This window comes from Rattus norvegicus, chromosome 15 (assembly GCF_021556685.1).
Source record: "Rattus norvegicus strain SHRSP/BbbUtx chromosome 15, alternate assembly SHRSP_T2T, whole genome shotgun sequence".
Classification (NCBI taxonomy): domain Eukaryota; kingdom Metazoa; phylum Chordata; class Mammalia; order Rodentia; family Muridae; genus Rattus; species Rattus norvegicus.
This window is the reverse complement of record NC_141548.1, coordinates 60,136,637-60,161,704: the sequence shown is the minus strand read 5'-3', so window position 1 is coordinate 60,161,704 and position 25,068 is coordinate 60,136,637. Positions and strand designations below refer to the sequence as shown.

General features: G+C 41.9%; 1 protein-coding gene across 2 annotated transcripts in view; it reads right to left on the bottom strand.

Annotated features, from left to right (window-relative positions):
* The window catches only part of Vwa8 (von Willebrand factor A domain containing 8), a 324,101-nt gene that overhangs the window by 252,718 nt on the left and 46,315 nt on the right, over window positions 1-25,068 (bottom strand). For both annotated transcript variants that reach the window (NM_001427283.1, XM_087585390.1), the window contains 6 exons: window positions 21,687-21,797; window positions 9,427-9,594; window positions 3,844-4,008; window positions 3,030-3,079; window positions 2,391-2,499; window positions 419-523 (listed from right to left, as the gene is read on the bottom strand). In NM_001427283.1, coding sequence (NP_001414212.1) covers window positions 419-523; window positions 2,391-2,499; window positions 3,030-3,079; window positions 3,844-4,008; window positions 9,427-9,594; window positions 21,687-21,797 — 708 coding nt within the window. The remainder of the gene's footprint in view (window positions 1-418; window positions 524-2,390; window positions 2,500-3,029; window positions 3,080-3,843; window positions 4,009-9,426; window positions 9,595-21,686; window positions 21,798-25,068) is intronic.

Below are 25,068 nucleotides of genomic sequence, written 5' to 3'. Positions count from 1 at the left end.
GTTCACATCTTCCCAGGAGAAACAATTCTGCTGGGTATGCACTGAAAAGCAACATGATTCCCGTTCACATCTCCATTTCCAAGCCAGTCCCTCAGGGCCCTCTCGTGTCGTCCTCTTGCCGTGTTTGTGATCTTTCTCCAACAGTGAGAGGTCTAACTCCCACTACAATGAACATACCCATTCCTTGGCTCAGCTCTATTTGTTTATTTGCCCCATATAACAGATCTCCTAGCCACACCCACACCTCCCACCATTGCTTTCTTGTTATTGGCATCATATGCTTCCTGTCTTGGAAGGGGAGAGAAGGGATGATAAAGAAAAAAGACAGGTAAGGAAAAATAAGAGGGGATAGGAAAAAGAGGACAGTGGGAAGGAAGTGAAATGAAGAGGATGGAGAGGAGGGACAGCAGATACTCACTTTTAGAACACCCTCCACCGCCATCTTCCCTTCGTGTCCTAGTAAAACAGTGTAAGGATACATCCACCGGATTGCATGTTCAATTGGCATCATGGGAAAGGAATCCTATTTAGGAGCAGACGTATATAGAAGTCAGCAACAGCTCAGTCACAGACAATGTATCTTATGTACATATCATGCTGAAGTTGCTTTATTTTCCCAGAAGCAGAAACAAAGTATCTTGCAGCAATGTAGAAAGGCAGACAGAGGCTTCTCTTCCTGTCCTGCATCATATCCCAGAGAGCCATGCACTCCCACCTTTCCTCTGCACTGCTGGTCCCTATGCATCTTTATCTAGTTCTGGCCTCGTTCTGGAGCTCTAGAGCAAAAAGCCTTCAGCTGTCTGACACAGGATCCTACAGTATACAGATCTGACACACCTGCAGAGCACATGTCTCCCCTGTCTCGTCACTCTAAGCAACACATTTCCATCCTTTATTACTAATCTGAATTAATCTCATCTGCATCCAGCAAGCCTCACGATTATAACTTCAAAGTGTTCATTAGCCTCAAACTCTTCACCCAAATCGTACTGCACTCAAGTCTGTTCGTACCATTCAGGAAGTTATTGCCAAGAGCAAACAGAAGCTCCTGTATGGGCTGCCTATTAGACACTTCTGAATCACTGTTAACAAGCTGTCGAGCAAAGGAGCCATGTTCTGGACAAACAGGGTGCTTCAATTCTTAGTGGTTGTACTTTAAGAAAATGCTGCCTTTACCTTCAAGTAGCTCAGAGGAAACTGGGGGTGGAGGGGTACATGTGCAAGCAGGGGTGGCAATATGTTAACAACAGGGGCTTCTAACTGAAGAGACTATGAGTGTTTGCTATTTTAAAACTTTTTTTCAGATTACAGAGTTTTCCAAGTAAAATGTACTGAGGATAAATGAAAAGAGATTTATAGAATTAAGTGAACAAGAAGTATGTATGCCAGATGTACACAACAACGTAAACAACAGACAGGAAAGCTAACTGACTACCTGCAAACACTGGGGGAAGGCAGCAAGCATAGAGTCTTATTTCAGATGATGCCTTCCTCCAGCAGGGTCCCACTCAGCATTTCAACAGCCTCCTCCAGTCGCAGCCATGAACCAGAATCTCCCTACTCTCCAGTCCGTAAGGGAGGTATCCATTAACATAAAAATGATTACATCACACTCCACCTACTTCCCAACCTCTGATGGGTCATTCTTCCCTCACCATAAAACCCAAGCAGGCTTGCTCATCGACAAAATAACTCACGGTAGGGTTCTAACGCTGTCTCTACCACAAACACTTAGTTCTAAGGATACAACTTGTTCTCATTCTGCAAACATTCCAGGCCCATCTGAGGCTGAACATTCTGTCTGTGCCCTCTGCCCTGAAGGCTTTCCCATCATTCCAGACAGGCCACCACATGCTTTGCGAAAAAACTGTGTTCCCCGCAACGTATTCAGGTCTGCTCTTATAATCTCCAGCCTCTTCTCCTTCCCACACTTTTAAAAGTCTTGCAAATACAGGCTGCCTTTAGGCTCCTGGAGCCATCTTTTTTCACAAGGTGGGAGACCTGCTAACACTTAGAAACCTGTGTCCTTTAGGATAACCACTAACCAGTGACTCCTGGGAGCTTGGGTGGGAAAACTCAGCTGCCTTGCCCCAGGCTGGGTCAGCTTAGCCATCTATTTCCCTAAAGTATATCCTGGACCAGCCGGAAGCTGTCTTTCCCCTGGAATCTCCAGGAGGCTGCATTTCCACCTCTCCCTTCAAAACTGCAAACTCCCCAGAGACCAAGCATGCCATGGTGTCTGCACAGTTTGTTCCAGTGCACACATCCATCTCGGGCCTTTTATAGAAGAAAATGATAACTCAAGTCACCAATTGCCAATGGTAAGTCCAACAACTCGCCTTTGCCACATGTGAGTATATGTATCTGTCCTTTGATTATTTTATACTTACCAGGATTTGAACTGCCTCTGGCAAACTATCTAAGGGAAAGTCTGGAAGCCCAAGTGTAGAGGATTCTTGGGAGCAGAGGGTTGTAGCAAAGGACAAGAGCTGAGAGATCCTAGAGGGGACAATGTTCAAATTGCATTTGAATCATTTTAACATGTAAAATGTACATTAAGTCTAAAATAGGCTAATTTCATTCATCTAAGACAGATGAAATATACTATGAATTCTTAAAGAACAATGGTTCTTATAATATCTATTAAAAATTCAGAAACCTAGGCATTGCCTCTAATCTAATGCCCTATGTAAGGTTACACGCCCTGGTCTAAGTCCATCATGGGAGCCTCAGCCCCACCTTCCTAAAACTCAGAGCTAAGGTGTAGGCACTGAAAGTGATTGGACGCTGAGGAGAAAGCACAGCTCTCCAGTCCCCACTTTTGCTGAAATCTTAGGCTCTTGCTTCACTCTGGTCTGTCTGCAAAGCCGACGCATACTTCTGGACTCATTTCAATGTGAGTGTCTTCAGGAAGCCTCTATAAAGACTCAACAAACTAAACTGTTAAGCATTTTTTTTAGTTTAACAATAAATTTAATTTTTAAACAAATTAAATGTTTTATCATCCAATATTTATAAAGTATACTTACTTCTCAGCAGAAACATTGGCTCCAACTGAATATAATAGTTTTAATTGGTCCTAAATAGCAGAAAAACATACAACCAATTAATAATGAAAACAACAGATGAAACACCAATGCTTTATAAATAAACCAAACTTTTAATTAGGTAGACTCTGTAATTTACAGCATTCCGTGGTATATTCTATTTAATAAAGGCAAAGGCAGTCTTTAAAAAAAAAAAAGTCAGGGGGTACTAGAGAGAAGGCTCAGTGGTTAAGAACACTGCTCTTCCAGAGGTCCTGAGTTCAATTCCCAGCAATCACATGGTGGCTCACAACCATCTGTAATGGGATCCAATGCCCTCTTCTGGTGTGTCTGAGGACAACTACAATGTACTCACATATATAGAATAAATAAATCAATCTTAAGAAAAAAGGCAGAGAGAGAGAGGGAGGGAGGGAGGGAGGGAAAGAGGGAGAGAGGGGGGAGGGAGAGAAAGAGAGAGAGAGAGAGAGAGAGAGAGAGAGAGAGAGAGAGAGAAAGAGAGAGAGATCAACAGTTAGAGCACTAGCTGCTCTTCCAGAGGAACAGAGTTCAATTCCCAGCACCAAGATAATGGCTCACAACTGACTCTAACTCCAATTTCAGGAGATCAGATGCCTTCTTCCAGCTTCCACAGGTACTAAACATTGAGTGGGTCACATAGACGTACATGTAGACAAAACAGTCATACATACAAAATTTAAAAAAAAGCAAAAATAAAAATATACTAACATTGTTACAGAATTTAATGTCTTATAGATAAAAACCATTTCAAGCACTATGTCCTTGGTATCCTTACCTGAAAGGGTAGAAAATAAATATCTCTGGCTTGAAATCGAGAACGGAGAGGAGGGTCTAAAGGATTCCCAGAGTACCTGGGCACTGGCAAGCCCAAGGCAATCACTCGGAAGTTTTCGCTGACTCGGACAATCTTCCAAGCATCCAACTCCTCTTTAGTGTGATCCTAGGAAAGTAAGAGATCAAACACTACATCGTAAGTGATGCAGACTACAGATGCCAGAGCCAGTGACACAGACTCCAAAGGCAGGAGTTCCAAGATGAGGAACCATACCCTGTGTGTATGAGAACTCTCTAAAAATCAAGCCATTGAGGAATGCAGCAAAACAAATGAGGATCCAATGGCAAAGAAAGCTCAGGGCCTGGAGACTGTGCTGTTAGGAGGGAAAGGTAGCCCACGAACACAGGAAAGAAAGAGCCCAAGACAGATTCCCATGGGCTAGTCCATGACATGAAAGGAAAGGGTCAGAGGGCAGACATTATCAAATAGTTAGACCTAGAACAGACATCACCATAGTAGAGGTTGCCCACAGGCCTTAAACAGTATACTTATAGGTGTACTTCTATTAAGGCATATGACTAATAGTATCAGTTTTTAAAAACTCGCTTTTCTGATTTAACTTCTCAGAATATCACATCCACAGTCTACAAATGTCTCGTGTAATTAGCCACAATACTGACAGACAGCATTGTAAGAAAGAACAAAACAGAGGTGAGAGGAGTTATATAACATACCCATGGTCCAGTGTACGGCAAGGCTGAAGAAGAGCCACGGCTGCTCTGGAGTCATGACAGACTGTGACAGCCACCTGACACAGCTCTAGGTAAACTACCAAAGACAGCTGTGACTCTGCTCCAGGTGCCTCCATTTTCTCACAGATAATGTGAAAATCATATAACTTACATGACTCTGAGTGTCACAAAAACTACATATTAGGATATATGTGAATGCCCACACATATCCACCAGGCAGACACCTGGTAAATGTGCCTTTCTTCTCTACCTTACATACAGATTCACGGTATTCTACCAAGTCTGCAAGTGTGTATTTGTATGTATGTATGTACATATGCATGTGTGTATACACAGACATGCCAGCACTTGCACATGCACACACTTTTAAGACAGTGGTTCTCAGCCTGTGTGTAGCAACCCCTTTGGGGGTGTTGAATGACCCTTTCACAGGTCACCTAAGACCATTAGAAAACACAGACACTGACATTTCAATTCCTAACAGTAACAGAACTACAGCTATAAGATAGCAATGAAAATAACGTTATGGTTGAGGGCCACCACAACATGAGAAAGTGTATTAAAGGACTTCATTAGGAAGGTTGAAACCCACTGTTTTAAGAGTTTTAAGTCCACAACTCTGACTAGAAATTCCAAGGGTCAGCAATAAGATAATGCAGAAATATTTAATATGGTACTCAACCCCTCCCTGTCATCCTTCATGTCTCATTCTCCCAGTCTCGGCAGCCCCACCTTCCATGATCCTGCAGCTCCAACCTGCCCAGCAATTGCAGCCCTGCAAAGACAGCACGCACCCCTCATGTGAGTGCATGGCAGCAGTTGCCTTCCATTTGCACAGGGCAAGCACACATGTGTAAGGCTCAACAGAAGAACTTAGGAAAAGTAGGTCCTTTCTGAGCCTGCTCAGGAGGAGCCTTTGGTGTCACTTAACTCCGTGTTTTGCAAGCTTCTGTCGTTCTGTATTTGTGCCTTTACTCCTAAAAGATTGCCTCATGCTAACTCCAAGACCTTCAGGACTTACCCTTTTCAGCACATAACCGAAAGAGTCTGCTGGGTGATTGTATGGATCAATTTTTAAAGTAAACCTAATCATACTTGAAGCCACATAGAAAACAAGTGTTTGGATCAGATGTATCTGAAATCCTCAAAACTCAGATAATCAGAATATGAAGTTTATACAAACTAGTTATTTCTATAATAATAAAACTCCACCATCCTCATCTAAACAAAACCAGTAAGAGAGTAAGAAATAGATGAGATGAATGATAGAAATGACAGGGAGAGAGATGAGGAAGAGAAGAGAAAGAGACAGACAAAGGGGGGTAACATGTAATGAAGTTTGGGGTACATTCACCTGATGCTAACGTAACCAGTTTGACAGAAATGAAGACACTTTAATAAGACACTTGTATCTTTCAATCTGACAATCAGATTAGTAAAACAATGGACCCCTCCCCCCCCCCAAAGAAGTAAGAACCGCCAGGGATCTTGTGCTGAGAGAAGGAAAAGGCAGCAGCTGGAGGGGAAATGGTTTCTGTGGAAGAGATTTCAAACTGCACTAACAATTCCTCAGACCCTGACAGGATGAGACTGAAGCCTCTGCAGTGAGGACAGTGGTGGGCGGGGCTACACCCTGACAAGGACTGCTCAGATGTCCCCATCTTTGGGCCTCTAGTTTAACTTAGATCTCACCTCAGAGTCCCAAAATGAACAAGGAATTCCAGGTTCATTGGTCTCCTCCCAGTGTGACCACATGAGTAAATCTTTTTTCTGGTTCCACTCTTAGTTGGTTCTCTTGAATGCCTACGGACCTGCCTTGGGGTGCTGGGGTGAGCCCCAGTCTGATAGCACATGCACACAGGTGCATGGCTGCAGAGGTCAGAAGAGAGCGTCTGGCATCTCCTCTATCACATTTCACCTCAGTGCTGTCACACAGGAGATCACGCTGACCCAAGCCCAGCAAGCTCTAGACTCTGTCTCTGCCCCCAGTGCTTGAGTCACAGATACACACAGCCATGATTAACTTTTTATGTGGGTGCTGGGAATCTGAACTCAGTCTTATCCACGGAGCCACCTCTCCAGCTCCAAGTTTTCTGAGATATTAAAACTTAGTAATTACATAAACAAAGCATAAGCAAAGGGGACTTCAGTTATGGTAATTATATTTTTTACCACGGAACACACCATAGGATATAAGTGTTAAGAAGGATATCTTCATATACCTATATTCATGAGATCCTGAGGATTCAGAAATATCTATCAATAAATAAAAAGTATGTGTTTGTGTTAACAACTACTTGGGAAAAAACAATGTAGATCATATTCCTCTGACTTGATGATAACCATGCCTCAGGTGCTAAAATACCCTTCGTACTTCTCGTGTCCTGAGTTTGTATCTGAAGCAATAATATAGTCATAAATTCTACTGTAAGGATAAAGAATATACCAATCTGTTGATATGAAGTAATAAATATGCTTTAAAAATAGTTCTGTGCTTAGTAATATTTTTCTAAAATTTTTAGTAAAACTGGTAAGTAACTAGTATAATCTCTAGTTGCACATAGTTATTTTATAACAGAAGGCGGCTGAAAGGGAAGTATCTGCATGATACTCACCTTTTCTTAAAGACTAACTATAAAATTTGCCTTTATTTCACTAAACAAACTATAATAACATGAAGGTGCAAATTTAACTTTTTCTTATTGATTAAATCTATAATCATCTGCCTACATTAGGATGAAATCAGTTTTACATGTATCTAGGAGGAAATGACTACTGAGCTAGGACAATTCCATTTACGTACTTTCCAAGACTGCTATACTGTTACAAGGTGGGTTATAGAGAAGCAGACTCTGTATGCAGGACTTAGAGCATCAGTTCAATCAGAGACACTCCCACGTCGATTCTACTGTCTAGTGGCCAGTGTGTTCTAGGCCTGTGTCAGCAGCCTCAGAGTGAAGAACACAGGCTGGAGAGAGGGCTCAGTGGGTGAACGTACTGACGGTACGTGAGGGGCCGAGTTTGAATCTCCAGAACTCATGTGAAAACCAGACACATGATCTAAACATCTGTAACCCCAGGCTCCTTCAGGGAGACGGGAGGTGAAGACACACACACACACACACACACACACACACACACACACACACAGAGAGAGAGAGCAGTACATGATGCCACTCTTAAGCAATGCGTAACAGATTAGCACATGCATATCTGTAAATAAAAATGTGAGAAGGACTTGCAGTCCCGAGCGCCAATGTCTAAGAACTGGCTGAGAGGCTACCCCAGCTGCTGAGAGAGCCAGTGTGCTGCAGCTCAAGCTCAACGGCCAAGGATGAAGCTTCTCACCATAGCTTGCCTCACTGCTACAGTCTTTGAAGAGCCCTCCTTGGACAGGTAGTGAAGAGTAGGGGCTGCTTTCCCAGAACTCCCAGCACACAGGTGATGGCCCCCAACTGCCCATAAGTGTTGTCCCCTTTGTACACATTATGTTACGTCATTTATTTATTGCATTTACTATTCACTCAACAAAAGAGCCAATGAACATCAGATGCTAAACATTCTTCAGAGGGTCCGAAAAATCCCTGCCCATTTAAATGTGTACACTAATAGAGGGAGGAGAGAGTAAAACTAGAACATAACTAACGTCTACAGTGTCAGCAGCCAGCACAGGAGAACTGAAGCATCAGTATGGACATAGAGGACAGACTGCAAATATAAGTAAGAGCATCAAGATGCACTGGTAATGTAACAAAGATTTGAAGGGGTTGTAGGACTGAGACAAGCAAATACCTGGGAAAACCACTTCAGGAACAAGAAGTTACCTGTGCAAAGTCTAGACCTGGAAGAAGCCTACTGAGCAAGTACAGCATAGCAGTGCCTAGATGTGGACGAGAGTCAAAAGGGAGGCAGACAGAAAGAGCTGAGGGAAGAGGCGGCAAGGGCCTGACTCTGTGGGTGTCCTGTTGCACTGGAAAGGGGAAGCCATTGGGGTCAGAGCACAGGAGAGATATATACTTGTTTATTTTGTTCTGGTTGAGTTTGGGAGGATGGTGTTTTGTTTCCTGTGGGCTAGAGCTCACCAGGTACGTAACCCTGAGCTTCTGACTCTCCTGCCCCAACCAGTAAATGCTGGGATCACAGCGGGGAGACACATGCTTCCAATCGACCACTGACTCGGGGGCTGAGTACAAAGTGGGGGGCTGGGATGTGGAAGCAGAGTTAACTTCAGTGGCAGGCAGGAAACGCTGGTGGCCTGGGTCATCAGCTAGTTACTTTATGTGTGAAGTTTAGCCTGCATCTGTGTCTACCATATGTGCATCTGATACCTTCAGAAACCAGGAGAGAACAGCAGAGGCCCTGGGACTGGAGTTAGAGACAGTTGTGAGCGATCAAGTGGATGCAGGGAATCAATCTGGGATCCTTCAGAAAAGCAGCACCTGCTCTTGACCACTGAGCGTCCCTCCAGCCCCCGGAGTATCTTTTTAACACCCTGTTCATCTGTCAATCCCTAGGAACACTGCATTTTCTGAGTTTAGGAGCTAGACTTTTGTATCCCAAGGGCTCAGCGAGGCCTAAATGTCATTGCCGTGATAGCTGTTAGACTAAAGAAGGAAAAAGGAGAAAAATGGGTAAGAGGAGAACAGATATTGAGGTGTTAAAAGAAGTGGGGGAACCCAGCAATCCAGGTCTTTGTGGATGGAACCCTTTAAAATCATATAAACTTGTGATTTACTAAGCAATTTGCCAAACAGAAGGCCCACAGAGCACTTTCACAGACACGTCCCACCCGGAGCAGAGGCCCACCAGCAGCTGGCTTTCCCTCTCTTACTCGGAGGAGCTTGTCGTAGCGCTCAGCAGACATCAGGAAGCGGCCATCTTCAAGCTGCATCTCCCGGTTCTCCAGCAAGTTGTTCAGTACCGGAAGCACGTTTCTCTCTGCTTTTTCCAAGCCTTCTAAAACCAGCGTCCTGCCTTCTGTGGCAGCCCGAACAGCACACTATTTCCAAGAAATACAAAGTCAGAGTGAAATCACTGAGAGCACCAGAGCCTGCCTGATTACGCTCGCACTGAAACTCAACGTGTTCCTCATTCTGGAGACAGGGAATCAGGACAGGTGGATTCAGTCTTACTTTTGTTTTCTCTGTCTATCTGATCTCAGGCAAACGATTCCACTTCTTTGTGCCTGCTTAATCATCTGTTAAATGAAGAGAGCTGGAGATGATCTCTAGGGTTTTTTTGAAACTTTACATTTTAGATTTCATAGCCAATGAAATAGAAAACTAGCAGTTACCTATGAATGGGTAATGTGATGAAACAAAGGAACAAACCCCTTAATTGGAGAAGAGGAACAAAGGGAATAGCCTGGCCTCTGTTCCATATGTCTTGTGAAAACCAAAAATCTGGGTAGGGAAGCCTGAAGACCACAGTGTTTGCTAATGCAGTATTAAAACAAGTTCTGTTTTTGTGTGTTGCTCGATGCTGACAACATTACACATTTGGCTGACTGAACTGATAAGTAAGTACTATATCCCTGTGGATTTAAGAAAATTAGTAACAAGGGGAAGCAGGAAGTAAATGATAAAGTCCCAGAAAATGGTGAACTTCTTTAACTTACAGGTCCTGAGCACAAATGTTTACATCAAAGTCCCTGAAAATCAGCTTTAGAAGGAAATCTAATTCACATTTCTCTGCATGCAACACAGAATTAACACTGCTAAATATGTCCCGCCATTCCTCGCGTCATCTTTAGTGTCATGGCACTGGAGTTTCCTAGAACAGCAACAGCTCTCCTCTACTGTAAGTTCATTAAATGTAGGTCCAAACTAATACTCATCACCCATGGCTTCTCCTCACAACTGTTCATGTTGCTTCCAAGTGATCTCCATCCCTAGGCTCCAGGTACCTTTTGTATGCTAATTGATTTCCAAACTCCAGCTCTTCAAAGCTTCAGGTCCACAGAGTTGTACTGCATTGATAGATGTCTGCAATCAGACCCATAGCACCCCAGGCTCCCCCTACAACACTGAGCACACCCCATTTTTCCCAAATTGGCTTCATTTCTATCCTAGGTTGCATCATGGTGTGATAAATACGATGACCAAAAGCAACTGAGAGAGAGAGGTTTGTCACGTCTTACAACTCCCAGGTGACAACCAATGAGGAAACACAGGGTAGATAGATACTCAAGGCAGGAACCCAAAGCAGAAGCCACGGAAGAAGGCTGCGTACTGAGTTCTTCTCTGCCTTTCTTATATAACCCAGCAACCAGCTCAGGGGCAGCACCAATGCAATGGGCTGGGCCCTTCCTGGTCAACCATTATCAAGAGAATGACCACAGACTTGCCTATCTGATGGATTCGATCCTCCGTGGAGCTCCCTCTCCCCGGTACTGATCAAGCCTCTGTCGGGTTGACAAACACTAACCAGCACATCTTATACCCTTCCTTTATGACAGGGCTCCAAATCCTCTCAGCTCCTAGATTTGCTTTATCTTCATGTTCTGATAGTCTGACATCCTCAATTCAACTTGAACTTATCCAGCACCTAGAAATAGGAGCCTAACAAAAGGAAGGCAGGTGGAGGCCAGCCTGGGTCTACCTTGCTGCAAAAATACGAGGCCAGAGTATTTCTGAACTCATCTCTTTCTGCCTCTCCCCTAGTTCAAACCTTCCTCATCCCTCAGATCTCCTCCCTAAGAGTCCCAGATGCTTGTGATACCCCTGCTATCGGTCGCCTGCTGGTAACCCTTTAGTGACAGTGAACTTGGTCTGATTTCTCCCTCTCAATCACTCTTACAATGAACTTTTTAAATTAACCACATCTACTCCCCTGCACATACCCATCCAATAAGCAGAGAAATTTCTGGAGTACTACAGCATTCATTTTTCAAATATCAAAGCAAAAACAGGACTTTCTTAATCAAGATATCCTTTCAATAAATTGTTCAATTTTGTACTATATAACAAAGGGTTCATTACTTCAGGTATCTATGAACCATTGTAAGAAAATAAGACTGGGATCTAATGATAGACTAAAGACAACTGTCCCACTTTAAGAACAAGAGTAGCTCACAAATAATTCTTCAAATCTATCATTGTTGTAAATATTTTGATTTTCATCTATGGAACTGACCATCATGTCATGGTGTTTGTTTGTTTGCTTGTTTATTATCAGATGAATCAAGGTGACTTCAAAGACCCCAAAAGAATGGGGTGTAGGGGACCTTGCCTCTTCTAACTGTGTAAAGAACAAAGCTAGAACCATAGTTTCTGCAATATCAAAACTCCACCTACAGATTGGCACAGAAGGGCTTGGATACTTCCTTATAAAAACCCACTTCAGGGGAGGTTTCAATTAAGCTTTCTTTTACAAGAAACCTGTCTTCTCAAGAACACATAGCTCTCAATAAAAATAAATAAATAAATTAAATATCACCACTAGTAGCAAAATTCTTATCAACCTTTAATGTAAGACAAAGTATTGTATTTGACTTTTAGAAGCTTAAGAAAGATAAAAATTCCTATTTGCTGAGAAAAACTTAGAAATACACACAGATCAATATTTCATAGTTTGCTAACTATGGGCAGGAAAAGCAGCATCTGACAACACATTCCTGGGGGGAAATGCAAAATTCTCTGGATTGTGTGTGTAGTGGCCACAGTACCTGTGAGGTGAATGAAGGCAGAGATCAGAGACAGAAGCCAAGCACACAAAGACTCTTTCCTCTGCTCTAATGGATGCATAGAAATGAGAAATTAAGAAACTAGTGGACAAGAAAAGACAGTACCCCCGTGGTCACCTGAAAACCCTCCCCTACATGCACCTCTTCTCCAGAGCAAACCTCACACAGTAAGGACCTCGAGTTAGGAACACTGCTGCTAAAGATTAGAGGAGAGATTCCCCATTGGGAAGACATCACAGCAGTAAGTGTGGCAGGCCGGAATTGTGGTCAGAACCAATGTAGGCAGCAGTGAGCTGTGCCAGGCTCACACTTGAGGCTTCTGACACCGTGCTAGGGTGGACACGCAATCACTTCTACATATGCTTAACAAGGATACATCATTTCAAATGGGGGGGGGGATCAGGCCACCCAAAGCTGAGCTACAGTCTCCACAATTACTGGACACATAAAGGACAAATCCTGCTGCAGACACCCACTGAGCACCACATGGGTAGGGCCAGCCATTTGTTGAATGATTCAAAACGTAGGTGTATTGAAAAGAAGAGGCAGAAATTGTGGATAAATACAGAAAAGAGAGTAATTAATTACTGAAATAAAACTTAAGGAGGTTTTTGCTTGGTGTTGGAGCAAGCCATCTGTAAGCTATGAGATCCATAACTCAACTCAGAATTTAAAAAAGTAAATCTCTCCAGCTTTTTCCTAATTTGATATAAGTGACTTATTAATCTTCTGCACTAAGTGGCAATGAATCGGAAGTTTCACATCACAGTTGAATCCAAGCATGTGGATATGAACAGAGAGCTATTGATCTGCTTTGCTTTCTGTTGTGATTAAACACCAAGATGAAAATCAACTGGGGGAGGGTTGCTCAGAGTTTACAGTCCAGCATCAGAAGCCCTGCCAGGAACTTGAGACAGGAGCCTGGAGTCAGGAACTGGAGCAGAAACCATAGAGGAACACTGCTTACTGGCTTGCTTCTCCCTCCCAGCATGCTCAGCTGCCTTCCTTTTATATCACCCAGACCCAGGCTTTTGGGAATGGTACAGGCCATGGTGGGTAGGCTCTCTTAACATAGCTTAGCAATCAAGAAAATGCCTCACAGACATGCTCACTGGGTGACCTGGTAGAAGATCCTAGTTTGTGACAAAAATGAGCCTGCACAATTATGAACTTGATTATTAAAATGATAAATGATAAATAATGAGAAGTGTCACAAAGGATTTTCATTTCTCCATACCCTTTGGTAATATGGCTGTAAGCCAGAAGCATCTCACTCCTATCTATACACGAATCTGTGGGGAGCCAAGGAAGCAAATTGTTGATTGACATGGGCATGGCCATATCAAGGCCCTCAGACCTCCCTCCACCCCATGCTCAGAGGAACGATCCTTTCTCTGGTCCAAGTGCAAACGTTGACAGTGTGTGCAAGTACAAATGCTTCTGAGTGATTGGCCATCTGGGCAAAGCCCAGCAGCGGTAACCAGCTCCCTCCTAGTGCATGTCTGCAACCAGAGCCTGCTGCCTACAGACTTCCAGAGACTCAATAGTCCTCCCCTTCGCTGTACAGAATAGACACTGAGGTTCAGCTCTGTTGAGTAGTTGGTGCTATTGCCACTGGAGTGAGCACAGCCCAGCAAACCCCATTTTTCTCCACCAGTGTCTGTGTCTGTCCTTTCTTCATTCCCTTGCATCCCCAGACAGGTCAAGTCTGTGAGCCTCATGACTTGTGACCCACATTAAAAGGTTTCAATTTATTAGATAAGGATACTAGCTCATAGGAGAAGGCCTTAGGCAGATGCTCTGTGGGAAAGGAATCTGTGAAGCACTTGACTTAGAGAGCAAGCACCAGGCACTGCCTCAGTTGCCAAACCGCTTCCTGATTCGTTATACATCCACGGCATTATCTAAATGCTTTAATCGGCACTTTCAGACTTTATTACTCTATCTGATCACATTTACAGGGAATAAATAAAATTAACAATAAGTAAGCACTCTAATGTATCTATGGTGTTTTGGGCCAAATATAAGCTTCGACTTAGCTAGAGAGAAAAACCGCTACAAGTGTCATGCTTACCACAGGGCCAGCATCTGGCCCTCACTCAGTCCTGTCCCCTCATCTCAGGCCTGCTCATGAAAGAAGGGGCAATGCTGGCCTTCTCTGATCTCCCATGCATACTGCGTCTCCTCAGCAAGATGTGCTGGTCCTCAAAGGAGAGCTGTTTTAAAGCCAGCTCGCTGCAGACCACCCCCCGCTTGTGCAGTAGCCACACAACTGCTCAGTTAAGGAGCGCTGTTACACAAGCTGGGGACATATGAAGAACAGCCATCTGCACCTACTGGCTGCAGGAACCCAGTGAGAAGAAGTATGAGCTTGAGGAATGACTACAGCCTTTCTATGTGGACCAGTAAACACCACAAAGTTTCTCTTGAAATCTTAAAACCTACAAAAGAACAGTGAACATACATTTTTATGTGGCATGACTAGCTATGGTATTCCCTCAGAGGAGAAATTAGACCAACTTTAAAGAGTCTTTCTTGTCTAGTAAGTAACAGAACCTTACAGACCTAATTCTTTCAAATAAAAATCAGGAAAAAAAATACATCAAGTTCCTGCTGACCCAGCCATCTCATACCTCAGCTTTAACAAGCCAACACGTGGACATAAAGGAGTCTAAAGTAAAAACAGATACATGACCTGAAATAAATACTAAGTTTGTTCTAGATTTGGTTCCAATTTGATAAGACCCGCGGCAAGTAATTAATCTAGATATCTGTGGCCTCGTTTACTAAATGAGAGTACCCTCTAGGGGTATCCAGAACATACTAATTTAATAAGCAGTACTAGAATTAAAAAGTAATGATATTTATTAAAATATAAGTCACTGCTAATACAGTCATTATTAATGAAAATAAATTTCTCAAAACTTCACATTTACTAAAAAAAATCTACAGTATGTAAAGATACTGGAGGAAAGGGATATAATGAAAAACTTGGATTTTAAGTTCTTTATTGTGTGTGTGTGAATGTGTGTATGAGGCTCAAGGCCAACACTGAGTGTCTTCTTCAATTGCTTTCCATTTTATTTTTTGAGCAAGGGTCCTCACAGAGCCTTAAGTCCACAAATTCTGCTGGACCAGCTAACCAGCAAGTTCAAGAAATCTGATTATATCTGACCTGTCCCCCCACCATACCCCCTACCCAGATTTGTATCCCTGCCTGGCTTTTATGTGGTTGCTAGAAATCCAAACTCAGGACCTCATGTCCATGCAGTAGGCATGTTACTAAACTCACCCATCTCCTCAGCCCCGAATCTTTATTTTAAAATATCAGAATGGTAAACCCTTTTTCCTCTAAACAAAATAAACAAATATCAAAATAGGATACATTGGTTTGGTTTGCTACTATAGGGTGAATGTGTCCCTCAAAGATCATTAGTTTGATACTTGGTCCTCAATGGAACAGTATTAAAAAGTGGGGTCTTTAAAAGGTAATTAGGTAATCAAGGCCACTTACTATGGAACAGTTGATGTTATAGCCTTGCAATTGGATTAATTATTATGCAAAGGATGAACCTGGCCTGTATCTCCTCTCAATTCCCTTATGTTCCTCTCCTTTCTTCCTGCCCCTCCCCCATGCTTTGTCCTTCTACTCTTCATGCCCAGAAAGCTTTCCTCAGATAAAAACCCCTCCTTCTTAGACTTCCCAGCCTCCAGAGCTGTGAGCCAAATAAGTTACTGGTCATTATTGTGTCAGTCTCACACATCTGTTACATTAACAAAAATACAGTAAGTCGCTTTACTACTTACTTGCCGAGAGTGACTTAGCTTAGTGAGGTTCATCTTTTTTAGCTTAGTCAGATTCATCTTTGAGCCTTCATTTCCTTTTAATGGAGTTAAAAAAAATCAAATGAGAAGACCCCCCAGAACACAGCAGTTTGTTGCTAAGAAGTAATCAATGACTGGATGTAATTGCACATGTCTTTAATCTCAGCACTTGGGAGGCAGAGGCAGGGAATCTCTGTGAGTTCAAGGCTAGCCTGGCTATGTTCCAGGACGGCCAAGTCCACATAGTGATATCCTGTCTCAGAAAAATAAACAAGCAAAATGAGTGAAAGAACATGGGTAAAATTAGAAATCACTGGATTAAATAACAGACACAGAAAGACAAGTTCCACATGTCGTACTTACATAAGGACCCTAAAACCTTTCCCTTGTGGTTTCCCAAGGCTGGAGAGGAGGGAGGAGCAGGGCAGGAAGGGGATGAGGAGCAGGCACTGGGTTACAGTAGAAAGGAGCACTGTTCAGGTGTGCTGTCCACAGCAGAGTGACAACAGATGATGGTGTCTTGTGTTTCAAATGCCAGTGCAAAGCCTCACTGTGGGAATTTTGCCTGTTTTCATTTCTATACAATTTATGGGTCTATTTCAGGGTCTAAACAAGCCTGTATACCCAATGTTAATATCTGCTTACTAAACAAAGTCCTTTTGTCAAAAAAAGAAAGGAAGGAAGGAAGGAAGGAAAGAAACAAGAAAGAAAGAAAGAGAGAGAGAGAGAGAAAGAAAGGAAGGAGGGAGGGAGGGAGAGAGGGAAGGAGGGAAGAAGAAAGAAAGGAAGAAACGAAGAAAGAAACAAAGAAAGAAACAAAGAAAGGAAGGAAGAAAGATAACTGGACAAGGTCAGGGCTTGTTCTTAACAGGAAGACCCTGAGGTACAGTATTAGTGTGCAAATGCAAGAAACCTATAGACTTGGCCTCATTAGAACTATGACCCAATCAAGTAAGCTAAATGACCTATTTTTACAAATACAAAGTACATTTCATTTTAACAGGATTATAATATCTGACCCAAATATACTGTGAATACATAATTATATGGGAGGGATTTTTAAGTTATTAATATTAATTAAAGAAAAGCTTATTTTCTTTTTAAAAATTAATTATTGTTACAATTATAAACCATACCATGTGGTCACTGCAATTGTCAATGTGATCACCATGATCACCACCATAATTTTTTTGGGAGAAGCAACAAAATCAAATCCCCCCTCTGCTATTAGTCAATTTATATGACCCTGGCCATGGAAGCTTATTGTCTCATCTGTAAGACAGGTAAGTCATCTCCCCACTAAGGAAGTTTTCAGATTAAATAGCACTGATATAAAGCACTAGCACAAGAGAATTCTCTCCAACAAATACCTTCTCATCATTTCTCTTGATACTCTTAAACTTAATTCACAAACCCTGCAAACAGTTCATATTATATAGAAAGGAAAGCTGATCTCAGTGTGATCACAAGTAGGAGCCAAGGCCTGGAGAGCCTTGGAGCTCTGGCTGTCATAGAGGTAGCAAGTGTGTGAGCAGAGCAGTGACCCAGTGGCAGAGTTCAGCATTGTCTTGGGAAGTTCTGATTTCCCTTGTCAGCACCACACTCCTTTTCCATTGACTGGGAGCTTAAAGAAATGAGAGCCAATGAACTCTTAAAAATTAGACCTCACAAATTAAAGCCTATCAGTTTGGCAGAGTATACAGACACTCAGTGGTGATGAGACTGTGTAAGCCAATGGCTACCACATGAGGTAATGAGGCACCCTTTAGAGCATGTGCTTCCCTGCCCATGAAGATTCAGACTTCTAGGATTCATGTCTACAAACCTCAGCTGGTCATAAAACATTTAAGTACAACCACATTCAACAAACATTATTTGTAACACTGAAAAGCCACAACAAATTTAGTGGCAACATGAGAGGGTACAGAAAATCAACATTATGTAACAGCATCACTGTTTGGTGAACTATAGTACAGACATTTAAAAAAAACATATTTTAAAGAAATAACTAATGCCTTTTAATTTTAAAAGATACCAGGTATATTAAAGAATATTGTAAATTTTACACATGATATTTCATTTTATCAGTTGTTCCTTTTAGATGATAAATAAATAGGCACATAGAGAGAAACTGTAGAAAGTATTCAAAATCACCTTTGTAAAGCCCAGAACAAGTCACGTAAACTCCTTAGTGATATCGTGGATACTGGTAACATGTTAACTACACAGAAAACCACAAATGTTCTCCTACTGCCCACATATAGCTACAGGCAATGTTCCATGTGGTGATCTATCTAGGTAGCAGATATTACCTGGTAGTAGTTAAAGCTACTAACTTTACAGCCTGAAATCAAATTCAATGTTTAAGCATATTAAAGAAATAAAATAAATTTCTTAAAAGACTTGAAGTCTCAAAAATGTGATTAGGTGGCAATCGATGGGCAATTTTTTTCTACCTAGAATTCAAATGGAAATTAATTATAACTTGTGGCAATTCAAAACAGATGTCTAAAAAAATCAATATTTGGATAGAGAGACAGCTCAGCAGTTAAGAGAGCTTGCTGCAAGGCCACAGACTCTGGACTCAGTTCCCAGGACCCACACTCACAACCACCCAACTACAGATCCAGAAGATCTGATGTCTTCCTGTTCTCTGTGGGAATCATTCACAGGTCACACACACACACACACACACACACACACACACACGCCCCAAGTCTTGTCTTAAGGATCAATCACTTATCCACAGAAAAGCCAACTGATCTTAGTCATGCCTCTTTCTTTTCAGTGTACTTAAAATTTTACCAAGACTGATTGATAGCTTAAAGGCAAAATCTATCACCAAATCTAAGTGCCACTTATGTTCCAGTTTTGAGTGCCAGAGATTAATAAAATTGATATATTCTAATAGAAAAACAGGAAATAAATGTGGAAGCCATGGTAAGTTCACATGCTGATGCCCTGTTAGGCTGTGTTACAGGGTTTGGATTTTATTTATCTAATTATGGACTCATTTCATGCCTTTCACCAACAACCTGTTAAGTACCAGAAAGTAAATTTAAATTAGCTTAAACCTCAAAAGAGCGTGAGGCAATTGAAAGAGAAAGACCAATATGGTCTCTGTTCAGTCACAGGCTCGGAAGGTGTCGATGTGCTACTGAACGCTAAGAACTGATGTGCATCACCAATAAGGTTCATCAAGAAATAGGGAGGATAAAATACGCCATACATGTATATGGTTCTTCAAACATTTTATACACTGCAGTAACTGTGAAATGTGTCTGAAAATACATATTTTAGACTGGCAGATAGTTTTATGAAAATAATGTACATTTATGCCTTAAGCAATAAATCTTTAGGCTGGAGAGATGGCTCAACGGTTAAGAACAAAGGCTCCTCTTCCAGAGTACCAGGGTTTGATTCTGAGCATCCACATGGCAGCTCACAATTGTAACTCCAGCCCTAGGGGATCTGTTACCTTCTTCTGGCCTTTGTAGGCACTCTCTACATATGGTGCACAGAAGTACACAAAACAAACTAACACCCACATATATAAGATAAAATTAAATTTAACAAGAAATAAATAAGTCTTCCAATGGATATGAATCAATAAAACAATTGTTTATTTGCATTTTATCTAATGTATATGGATATTTTATCTGCTAGAATGACTGTGGGCCTCATGCATGCCTCAAGCCCTCAGAGGCCAGAAGAGAGTGTCAGATCTCCTTGGACTGGACAGAGACAGTCGTGAGCTGCTGTGTGGGGCTCAGAACTGAACCTCTGGAAGAACAGCCAGTGCTCTTAACCTCTAAGCCATCTATAGTCCCAAAACAATTTTGTAAAGATAATTAAAATTTACAACCAAAAATTCTTCAGCTCATTAGTAAATTTAGTTACCTAAAATAATTCCATTTCTGAAAAGCCAAAGTTTTAAGCCACTTTTAAAATTACAGACCCATTAAAACTTACTGTAAGACTGGAAAGTCAAGCAGGAAATCACAAGCCACAGCTGTCACCCACTGGCATTTACACATAACGTATGGGATACAAGCGGTTCTCAGAAGAGATTCCTTTAAAATACACTCGTGTGCACCATCCATGAAGGAGAAGAGCGAAGGTCTCAGGTTTCGCACTAGTGACACTAAGTTTGGCCGCCATCCCACGAAGTGACTACCAAGTAGTTGCGCTTCATGTACATTTTTTATTTGGTAGTGAACAATTAATTCAAGAGGTGTGAATGTTCTGTTCCACCCCCTCAGAATTGTACTCTTTTAATTATAAAGATTGTGCCCATTAAAATAAAATGTTAAACTTCACGAAAAGTCTGCCTATAAGTGGTAGGGTGCACTTATAAACCCGGATACTTGGGAATACACTCACGTGCACACAACACCAGCTCTTCTGGTTTCCTGCAGAAATGTCCCCAGCTAGTCCTACTGTTTCGGAAACTAGAACTTTTGGCCCGTGGAATTGAAGGTTCTGGTTTCTGCCCACTCTCTCCGCTTCCTGGTCTATCTCCATGAACAGTCTCTGGCAGCCACTCCCACCACAAGGACTGAGAGTTTCCACTATGATTTCCCTGCCATACTGGCTGAAAACCTTCAGAAACCATGAAGCAAGCTCCTCCCTTAAGCTATTGCTGCCGGGTATTTTGGTCACGAGACACAAAAGGAACAAACCTTTATCTCATTCCAGGTTTCTAATCTCGCATCCATAACTGCTTCTTGTGTAGCTTTCTGGAAGATTTCAATGTGCACAAAAGCACAGACGAATTCCTTTTATCACAAATGAGATCACATACTGTGTGATCGCAGTGGAACCTATCTGTTAGGTTTCACATATACTTTACAAAGAGTTTCATTGCAGTCATGTCTGAAATGTATTTAGCTTACTTTGCTCCCCAGAGACTTAGGTACACTTTGTTGTGCATGCAGGATTGAGTTAGTTAATACAGGAATAGTTTTCACCAGATTGTGCTGTGTTTAAATACACCGAAAGGAACACTGGTGGTCAGACTTCCTAATATGATGCTGGCTACTGAGTCATATTGTGCCTTTTGTCCCCTACAGCTTGTCTCCCTACTGCCCCTGACAGATAGATGCAGAGACCCCTCACACATTTGGAAAAAAAATGCTGGAAATATAGCAGCGGAATGCAAACAGGTACCCAGTGTTTTGTGTGTTGATTGTTGTCTTTTGAGAGACAGTGTTAATTACCTAGACCCACATCAGCTCTAACTCACCTTTAGATTGAAAATACTCGTGTCAGCATGCTAGGGAAGCTCCTATATTAAAAGCAGCTATAGCACTTTTTCTCTAGAAAATGAAATTTCTATAAGCAAGCTGTAAGCGGCAATTGAAAGGTAAGAAACCCTGCTCTTCAGCTGCCTCGTGAGCGCCAGTCACTTCTTTAAATCTAGATCAACATACTGCCAAGAACGAGAGCACCAAGCCCTACATCAAATCTGTCTAGAAAGGACACACAACATCTGTGTGTCAGGGACACATGAGACCTCTCTTTCCATTTCCAAAGTCAATTTCCCATAGAACTGGAGTCACGGCTGCAGGGTAAGAGCTTGCCTGGTCAATGTAAAAGGCTGTGCCAGCTCGGATCTCCCGGCGTTGTTTGAGGTCTGTTTCGGTGGTGTCCCTTGACAGGGCGATGTATTCCACCTCTTGTTTGGTCAGCTCCTGTAGAACACAGAGCAACGTTATTTCAGAGCTAAAATCAAACTACCAGCCTACAATTTAGGACAACATGTTCAACAAAGCTGCTGCCTAGAGAAGAGCACTGTGACTGCTAATTATGGATTCAAAATATTTTCAGTCTCTGAGAGAAACTCAATAAGCTGGAAACTAAACCATACACATGCAAGGGATGTGGTCCACACCTCCCATCCCAGCACGTGGAAGGCAGAAGTAAGTGGTCTTTGTGAATTAAGGCCAGGCTGGTCTACATAGCAAGTTCCAGCCCAGCCAGGGATACATAGGAGAAACTGCCTCAAAACTTCCCCTTCACAACAAAAACAAAACACACATACACAGGCACATATACACTGCATGCATACACATGCATACAAATGCATATATGCATGCACACATACAAGCACATACATTGTGCTTCCACATATGTACACACACATCCTCAGAGCTTCATTTTTACTCCATCCTAGTACTTAATGTATCCTGTTAAACTCTTCTCAAATATCAGGAATAGTTACTGGGCAATTTTCCAACAAGTCATAACAAATTTTTGTCAGGAATATTTATCGTTTTTTAAAAGTATGGTTTTAATTCATTTACTGAGTTGACCAGGGTTTAGTAATTGTGATATAATTGTTATATTATAATTGTGATATAATTGTTAGCTACTTTACCGAAAGTGAAACAAAGAAGGGAAAAGCAGATAAAAGAGATGGCGAGCGAGAGGAAGAGGAGGAAGAGGAAGCAAAGGGGAGGGAAGGAAAACTACTCTGTGAATCGAGGAAGGGGATCTAAGCCGTCCCGTCTCAGAGCAGTTACCTCTCATAAAGCATCCTGCCCTCATCTCACAGCCAAGAACTTTCATCACCTTGGCTTGTACAATGACGAACTAGGAGCAGAGCCATTCTCCAGTCACATGAGGGTCTAATAGCCTTTACTAATCTAGGAATCAATTCAAGGAGAAGGTTGACAGAGGAGGCCACTGCTGAAGGAGGACGTCTGCACACATGGAGGTTGTGATTCCTTGCAACTCAACCCTGTCTTATACAGATGGACAATACTGTCATTCAGCTTTCAAACAGCTTTGTTCCAGACTGCCATAGTTTGGAGTATAATGAAATAGAGACCAACATTAAATAAAGAAGATGCATAGTCATAAAAATGTGATAATATCAAATGATGATTTCCTAAATATAAATGAATCATCTGACTGTGAAAGCCAATTCTTGAGTAAAGTAATTTCCTCCTTTTAGCAGATTCCTGCTTCCTGATGTCAGAATACATCAGTGATAACAATCTTTCATGCCTGCTTTGATTGACTGAACGTGACCTCCCTCCCTGAAAACCCTTTCATGACCAATGATTGCCAAAACTGTATGAGCCTTTTTTCTTTTTGGATTTGGTTTTTCTTTTTTCAATGATTTATTTATTTTTATTTTACTGTATTGGTGTTTTATCTGCATGTGTGTTGGACCCCCCAGAACTGGAGTTACAGACATTTGTGAGCAGCCATGTGGGTGCTGGGAATTGAACCCAGGTCCTCTGGAACAGCAGTCAGTGCTCTAACCCCACTGAACTATCTCTCCAGTACTATGGTTTTTGGTTTTTCAAAATAGGGTTTCTCTTTGAAGCTTTAGCTGTCCTGGAACTCACTCTGTACACCAGGCTAACCTCAAACTCAAAAACCCTCCTGCCTCTGCCTTTTGCGTTCTGGAATAAAAGGCATGCCACTACTGTGCCTGGCACCCCTAATTATCAAAGAGCACCACAGTTTACCATGAACTGCACACTGAGGACAGTGCTCTCACTCTCAGTCTTGACAGCTTCCTTCCTCAGCCAAGTAAGTCTCCTCAGACACTATCTCACAAAAGAAGAGAACAAGCTCACACAGCAGATAGAATTGTCTTAAACAATCTACAATCCCTTTAATATGAGTTAAGACCACAGCAAGTATCAAGTGTCTCTATTTAATTTTTATTTGTTTCAGTAAACTTACCCCCAAGACAGTATCTACTCAGGTCACTACCAACTGAAGGCTCTTATGTCTGTGACAACAGTGCTCATGCAGAGTGTGCAAGGTGGCGGGTAGCACTGCGTCTCCACAAGTGCATTTAAATGGCACTGAGTTCTCCTCTATGTTTGGTTACCTAGGATCTATTCTACCATTAAAGTTTGGCAGTAGCAGCCATGTGGCTCCACCCACACCTCTAGACCTACTGCTTTTTTGACCAAATCCCTAGGATCTCCTAGCCCCTCTCATTTCAGAATTCTAACATCAAAGTCCATCTAAAACCCAAATCTCAGTGAGATATCACAGTCTTTAAAATGAGTCAGGCAAAGAATCCCAAGGAGTTGGTCCCCTGTTCCTAGACCAGACACATTTGCCTTGTGAACTCACTAAGGCTAATATTACAGTGGGAGGTTACACATCACATGACTTGGAACTGAATTACAGATGCAGAGGTTATGAGCCAGTGAGAGCTGTTCCTGATGTGTGGCTTGACTTTTGTCACGCCTGTCACACATACACTCTTACGTTCTAAAGTAAGCTGAGGGAGGGCCAGAGAGCAGGCTTAGCAGGTTAGAGCCTCTCTGCTCTTACAGAGGACTGAGGCACCGCAACCTCCTGTAACTCCAGCTCCAGATCTGAGGCATCTTCAGGCCTCAGGGAGCACCAACATACGTGTGTTTCACACACAAAAAGTCAATGTTTTTAAAAATAAAAAGTAAACTAAACGTGCCACTGAGGCAAAATATATAAAACAGATTTCAACAGCATAAAGATCAATTCTTCAATAATAAATAACACAAGCAAATTTTAACTAGAGTGTTTTTTTTTTCCTCTATTCTAAAAAGTTGTTTTCAGAGGTCATTCTTGCCTGGTTCGGGACCACAATCCTTATTAATTCAGGATAACAGAAAGACATTGTAAATATCTTGACTGGCATTAAGAGCAGAAGATATCAATGGACTTAGTAACATTTGTCTAAGAACTAGTATTATTCAAAAGAACACATGTCAAAGAGGTAAAATGGTGTATGTGTGGGAGGGGTAAGTCTAACTATAATTTTCTAACTAGATAAAGATTAGGTAGATTATTCAATCTCTGTTCATTTGTTTTTCTAATCTATTTAAACAGGAGGAAAAGCAGTATGTGAGTATAACATTAAAAACGCCTATGCCTCGGGTTCCCTCTAAAAACCACACAGCTTCAAAAACCATCGTTTGTTGTTGTTGTTGTTGTTGTTGTTGTTGTTGT